Here is a 7,581-nt window from a genome sequence, read left to right on the forward strand (position 1 = left end):
TTGACAATGCAGCCTGTTCATTATCATAATAAAATACAGTCAGTCAAACATATGGAAAAAATCTATGTAGTAAAAAAAATATGTAGTAAAATCTGTTAAGCCGTTAAGGTTAAGTGTAACATCACTGTAACATTTTGTTTTACGTGGATATTGGAACGCGAGTGAAGTACATAATAAATATTAATTTGCCATTCAAATAGCCTAGGCTACATTGCGAATACGGAAACATTTGATTTTGTGTGAAATGAGAGACCCAACGTTGGTTTCAGTTTCGTTTTAACCTACATTAATTTGTTTTGGCTTGTCATTTATATTGCTATAGCTTCTTATATTTTTAATTCATGTTATTTTTTAAATACTGTTAATTAAAAGGATTTGTTGTGGAGTGAGGGGTACTAAAATAGCCTAGCTATGTTAACAGTGTTTATTATAATGTTTGTAAACATTTTGCGTCGGCATTAGGCCTATTTCTGAATGAAATAATAAAATGCGACTTATGTTTTTTTTTTTCCCTAAAAAACAAATTTTTTATACATGTAGCGTATTTTAACCATGCAGCAAACCGGTTTAAATATTTTAATAAATTACTGAAAAAATAAATAATTAAATTACTTTTTAAACCGTTTAACTGATTGTATTAATCGGTCAAAATTCTTACCGTCGGTTAGCCGGTTAAACGGTTAAAATGAACATCCCTATTCCTAATATTGTTTTGGGAGTCTCCTACAATAGGTTTACATGCATGCAAGGTCAAAAAATGCTTTTGTTTACCCAAAATATGCATTTAATGTCACCTCATTTTCCAATGATTCTTAAACGATTCGTTCGAAGCAGTTCTAAGATTCAGTCTCTCTAAACCCTTTACTTTCACAGCGTATTCTCAACATGATGTTGTTCGCGGACGGCCAACGTAGAACATAGGCGGGGATTATGCAAATGTGTTGCCCCATGATGTGTAGCCATCACAGAAGTGGGATTCGAATTACTGACGACACGGTTTAGTCGATTCTTTCTTTTGGGAGACAATAACTTAATTTTTCGTGGCATAATAGGTAGGGGTGTAAGAAATTATCGATACACGTGAGTATCGCGATATTTTGTTTGGCAATACTGTATCGTTTCTCAAAAACCGAATATCGATATTTAAAAAGAATTCGATTCATGGCAGTTGTTTCGTTTTGAGTTTATATCCCGACCGCTAGATAGCAGTCTTCATCTCTGAACTTAAACAGTGACAGGAAATACTAGCATTAGGGCACTAATGTTAGCGTTAATATAGTTCGCTGCTAGTAATGGAGGATGAAAGAATTGTCCCAGTTCCTGTTTCGGTGTACAAAGCTGAAGTGTGGTGTCATTTGGGCTTTTGTGGTAACGTCCACCGTGGGACCGTGGCACTGCCTCGGTTCCACCACTTGCCGCATCCCATGTGAAACCCTTGCGCGGCTGCAGCTTTCTCTTAGGTTGGGGTGATTTGTGCAGTTGGGGCGGTTCTCGCGCCACGGTCTCGCGATTCCACGCGGAACATAAATACAAACTGAAATCCAAGTGGAAAGGTTCTGAGAATGTTCAACATCTGTATTTATTTTATTGTTTTACAATTGTTTTCTTTAGGAATCCTGCAAGCACTTTATTATTCATTGATATTAAGCAGATGTAATTCTTTTGTTCAGATCAAAATGTTATGACATTGTATGAGAGATAGATAGATAGATAGATCACAGTGGAGTCAGCTGTCTTAACCGTGGCTTGTGTACTGCAAACACATATTCATCACTGTGTCTGTCATGAGACTCTGTTCCCCTTTCGGGCTCTGTCTTTACATTTATTTTGAAAGATGAAGCTCGTGATTATGGTAAGGGGTGTTACATTTCCGACGCGTGCTTGTGGTGTTTGGCCAATCACAATGCACTGGGTCAGTTGGCCAATCAGAGCAGACTGCGCTTGTCAAAGGAGGGGGCTTTGTAGAAAACGAAGCGTTTGAGAGAGGCGGGGCATAGAGGACCTACAATAATGTACAGTATTTGAAAAATAATGTGTTTTTTGAACATTAAAGCATGTCAACATATTCTGTTATACCAAATACACAAAATAATGATCTTTAAAAAAGCATCATATGACCCCTTTAAACTGTGAACCTTTAAAGCAGGGTCTAAAAATATATATGGTCTTTTTATAAAATACATTTTATACGTATTATACATTTAACTGAAGGATCCTGCATGCACTTTAATTTTCCCCCCTTTACTTGTACTGCACAAAAAGTGGTTCAGTTACTTTGAATGTTACAGGGACTGATTATTGCAAATGCGGATCCCACTGTGTTCTGGTTAAATAATTTTTATTTATTTATTTATTTCTAAGGTTTGCATATGGTGGTGTGTTCTTAATGACAGCTTTCCTAAAAATATATCCTATTCCTAAAATAAGAAATATCCCAATATATCGCCTTGCTTACAGTATCGCAACATATCGTATAGCAACTCCTGTATCGTGATACGTATCGTATCGCCAGATTCTTGCCAATACACAGCCCTAATAATAGGGGCACTTTAATTAATTCATGTTTTGAATAGCACTTTTCACAATACATACTGTTTCAAAGCGGCTTTACTGGAGATGCATGTTTCTGCATTACAATTAAGTGAAAATGTCTTGAATTAACTTCTTTTTTCACTTTTCTTTGTTTAAAAACATTTGATACATTTATGCAAAAAACAAGCAAAGCCTTTTGCCAATGGGGTAATTTGTAAATTTAAAAGTAAATTGATCAAGGATGTTTAGATCTTTTTAGAGCTGGAAAGCCAGATAAAAATGGTGATTTAAAATAAATAATATTTCATGCAAGCAAGTTTAAAGCAGTTTTAATATTTGATCTGCAAAGTCTCGTAAGCAAAATATGAAAGCTTGCATAGCCTGTCTGAATATAATCTGTCAAAACGTTGTTTATTTGACATTAAAGCCTATTATTTTCTTCTAAAATATGAATCACATCCAATTTTACTGGCCTCCAGCAGTGCATAGTGGGTGATTTTTACACTGGGAAGATGAATAAACCCCAGTCAAGACATTGAGCTGCTATTTAGTCTCTCCGCACTTGTGGTGTGTGTGGTGCAAGTGTGAGGAAATGAGCCCTCGGGCTTGTTTGTTTAATTTTACACCACATTCATCCTTTGAGCTCACACAACTATATTACAAGTTTCAGTAATAAGCCCTAGATTAGCTTGAACCTCACCCCCACTCTTACAAACACACACACACACACACACACAATTTACAGTATCTTATCATGACAGGACCAAATTTGCATACCCTGGATAACTTGGGATATATTTCTGCAGTTTTTTTAGGGCTTTGCCAATACAATTAGAATTGATTTTCTGCATGTAGATTGTAGATCTATATTTTTAATTCATATTATGTAAATCATTTCTCTGAATTGTTTATCCCCCTTACTTCTCCAGCATTGCGGTTCTATGACACCTGTGGAAAAATGTTCTCTCTTCTTGGAGGAGAGGACAGAGCTGCTTGCACCTCAGATGAGGTGTCCTTCTTATTTTATAGCTGTGAGAACAAGCCATCAGCCACCTCAAATATCTAACCTGCTTCTCTCTTTCTCTCTCTCTCTCTCTCTGTCCTCTGAAGATCATCAGAAACTGGAACGGGAAGCCCGAATCTGTCGTCTACTCAAACACCCCAATATTGGTGAGTTTGATCCTCATTATGTTCTTTTTTTTTTAAATGATTTTTATTTTTATTTTAGAATAACAGTAAAGTCATCAAAACTATTAAATGAGAATATTTGAAGTATGGGATTTATGAGTTCTAAAGATGTTTAACAAATAAAAACTATTTTATCTTTGAGCTTCAAGATCATGACCCTTTCATGACCCAGCTCTGCTCATTGTAGTCATTCTCTCAACAAACCTCATGAGGGGCATCATGGGATGTTTTTAGCTGCTTTTCTAGTCCATCTCGTCCTTTAAAAATTGTTTTGGAAAGAAATATTTATGCACAATGTATATATGTCTACAAATTTAAGTTGAAGTCTTTATATAATTTTGTAACTATTCATAAGTTACAAAATATACAGTATCATTCAAAAGTTTGGGGTCAGTAAGATTTTGAAAGAAATTAATTATTTTATTCGGCAAGGGTGCATTATATTGATCAAAAGTCATCTCAAAATAAAACCATCTCAAATAAATTCAGTTTTGACCTTTCTGTTCATCAGTGAATCCTGAAAAAAACTGTTTTCAACATTAATAAGAAATGTTTCTTGAGGACCAAATCAGCATATTAAAATGATTTCTGAAGGATCATGTGACACTGAAGACTGGAGTAATGATGCTGAAAATTCAGCTTTGCCACCACAGAAACAAATTACATTTTAAAATATATTAAAATAGAAAATTTTAAATTGTAATAATCTTTACTGTTTTACTGTATTTTTGATTTAAAAAAAATGCAGCCTTGATGAGCATAACATACATATTTCAAAAACATAAAAAAATCTTACTGACCCTAAACTTTTAAATGAGACTGTCAATTTAGTTTAAACTTTCAAATGGATGTGTACGTGTGAGTTTGACGCAGCGAGCATCTGCAGCTGTGTGAGTGTTTATGAGTGTGTGTGTAAGCTGGTGCCAGAGATGAATTAGGTTGAAGTATTTTTGCAGCAAAACATACAGTGTCCTGTGGAACAGCCTCTCGCAAAAGTCATTGTCTTAAAGAATGTGTGAACAAAGAGGGAATTAGAAGGATGAGTGGAGACAGAAAGTGGGAGAGACTGATCGATAGAATGAGGAGAAGACCTGAGAGGGTAGAACTGAAAAAAACAGAGCAGAGCCATCGAGATGGGGGCGATGGCGACAAAGAAAGAGTTGAAGGTAGAGGGATGGAGAGATCAGCAGAGAGAGATGGAGAGGGATAGAAGAGGAGTGGAGCTCTATAAATAACTGTGCTGAGGTGGGAGATGCTGGTGGGCAGCAGTTCAGCCCAAATACCGTCATTATCACCAATGAGCTCTGGAGAAAACCACGAAGAAGATGAAGAAAGACATACCTGGTTGAAATAGTGTATGACGCAAATTAAATTAGATGTTTGTTAATTATAAGTGATCTTATTTTTTGCTTTGTGTTCATCAAGTATCAAATAATAAGAGAGAATAATTAAATGGAAGGATCTCACTGGAATATTTACTTGGATCATGGTTATTAAAATATAAGCCATTTTTCTTTATTACTTTTCAACAACAATAACTACATTGTGATATATTCTGTTATGTTACCGTGATAATTAGTCATACTGTGTTATGTATTTATACCCCTGGGGCCGTATTACAGAAACATCCAACACTAGAATCCTGTCTTATCTGTTTGGTAACCATGGTGATTTCAGTAAGGATCTCATTTAGGACAGAAGACTTGAGACAGGAAGTTTCTGTAACACAATCCATGATATATATTTTGAGGTTATTGCTCTTGCCTGCTTTGGGTGATTAATATAAGTTTAAAAATTCACAATTGACACTTTTTTCAGTATTTATTTTTCAGTATTTTTGAGGGGGGTTTTAAGTTTTAAAATAGTGTAAAATTATTTCAGAAAATATTTGTGTAAATTTCAAATTGCCAGTATGCAGATTTGCTGAAATAAGTTTTTATACAACACTTCATTAAAAGTTCATGTTGTACGTCTCATCATGCCATTTATAAAGTCAATGATCTTAAAATAAACCGCAAAGATTTTTATGTTCACCAAGGCTGCATTTATTTGATCAGAAATACAGTAAAAACAGTAATATTGTGAGAAATTATATTGTAAAATAAGTGTTTTGTATTTTAATATACGAGAAGCCATTACTCCAGTTTCTTCTTCGTATTATTATTATTAGTGTTGAAAATAGTTGTGCTGCTTAATATTTTTTGTGGAAATCGTGACAAAATGCTTTCAAGATTCTTTGATGAATAGAAAGATCAAAAGAATAGTATTTGAACTTGTTGATGTAACGATTCACTCAACTCACGATTAGATTCACGATTTTTATTTCACAATTCAGTTTTCTCATGATTTTTTTAATAAAATAAGATTGAAGACATAATACAGTAAATGAAAAGGTGTCGTTTTATTAGGCTATTGTTGCACGTTTCTTTGTGAAATTGAAATATAACAAAACTAAATTGAAATTTTAAAACAAACCCCAAATCAAACAAGTAAGTTACACAAATAAAAGAAATCTCTTAAAGGGTTAGTTCACCCAAAAATGAAAATTAGGCCATAAATTACTCACCCTCAAGGCATCCTAGGTGTATATGACTTTCTTCTTTCAGACGAATCCAGTCGGAGTTATTAAAAATGGTCTTTGATCTTTCAAGCAGTTTAATGGCACTCAGCGGTGCCAGTCCAAAAGAAGTGAAATAAAAAGCACCCATCCATTAAAAAAAAGTGTCTCACACGGCTCCGGGGGGTGAACAAAGGCCTCCTGTAGCGAATCAATGCGTTTTTGTAAGAAAAATAACCATATTTAAAACGTAATAATCAATTTAATAATTATTTAGCTACATTAAAGTTATTATTACGTTTTGAATATGGATATTTTTCTGGTGCTTATGAACAGCAATGATACAGTGTTTCCTGGGTTACCTCTGTAATTTAATAATTATTTAGCTACATTAAAGTTATTATTACGTTTTTTTTCTCTGCCAGCAGATGGTGCTTATGAACAGCAATGATACAGTGTTTCCTGGGTTACCTCTGTAAACAAAGCAGAGCTGCTCTTATGAACACTATTTTAATATGCATTGTTCAGAGGCAAGATGAAAAGAAAATACCACGTAAACTTTTCTAAAGATAGTCGGTTCCCCTCAGAGATACATTGATATAAACTCCTACTCCAAATGTATCGCGATTTGTTTAGCATCTCAACTGATTTGAATCGTCACATATTTGAATCTATTTTCAACCGACTCACGGTTAATCGTTACATCCCTACATTTAATGTTATATAACTCTCATCTAAGTTACATCCGCTGTCTTTTACTTATATGTAGTTCTACTGTCTGGCATCTTCCACACCTTTTGAATCGTATCCCACACTGACCTCAACTTCACACTCTATCCAGTGTCTTTCTCCTCCATTCTCTGTATCTCACTCCTTCCTCTTTTTTTTCCCCACTATCTCGCCATCTTTCCATCCGATGTGTTTTCTTATTCTCATCTCTGTTCCCCCTCTGGCGATGCCATTACCTTTCTCCTGCTCCATCACCTGTATCGGTCTCTCTCTCCTTCACTTTCCCTTCTGTCGTCTCTCCTCAAGTGGACAGCTTGTCATGTTTTCTACTTGGGCTGCACATAAGTGCTAAACAATAGAGCCAATGAAGGAAGAGAGATGGAGAGAGAGAGAGACAGTCTGAAAGGTTAAAGAGGAGAGAGGACTGAGTGCTCATTGCTACTGGCACAGTTGGCACACACTAATGGATATCTCTCTTTCACTCAGCTAGTCATGTGTTTGTAATTTACTATGAGTTTGTAGAATGTTCTCTGCCAGCAATACATTATATTAAAAATACTAATCATCATCATCAT

The 7,581-nt window shown here is 35.0% G+C and overlaps 1 protein-coding gene across 1 annotated transcript in view; it reads left to right on the plus strand.

Moving 5' to 3' along the window:
- Nucleotides 1-7,581, plus strand: part of LOC107749861 (calcium/calmodulin-dependent protein kinase type II subunit gamma-like) — an 86,081-nt gene that overhangs the window by 44,470 nt on the left and 34,030 nt on the right. The window contains exon 3 of the mRNA XM_016565069.1: nucleotides 3,643-3,702. Within this exon, the coding sequence (XP_016420555.1) occupies nucleotides 3,643-3,702 (60 nt within the window). The remainder of the gene's footprint in view (nucleotides 1-3,642; nucleotides 3,703-7,581) is intronic.

This window comes from Sinocyclocheilus rhinocerous, unplaced genomic scaffold (assembly GCF_001515625.1).
Source record: "Sinocyclocheilus rhinocerous isolate Xijiao unplaced genomic scaffold, SAMN03320098_v1.1 scaffold31, whole genome shotgun sequence".
Classification (NCBI taxonomy): domain Eukaryota; kingdom Metazoa; phylum Chordata; class Actinopteri; order Cypriniformes; family Cyprinidae; genus Sinocyclocheilus; species Sinocyclocheilus rhinocerous.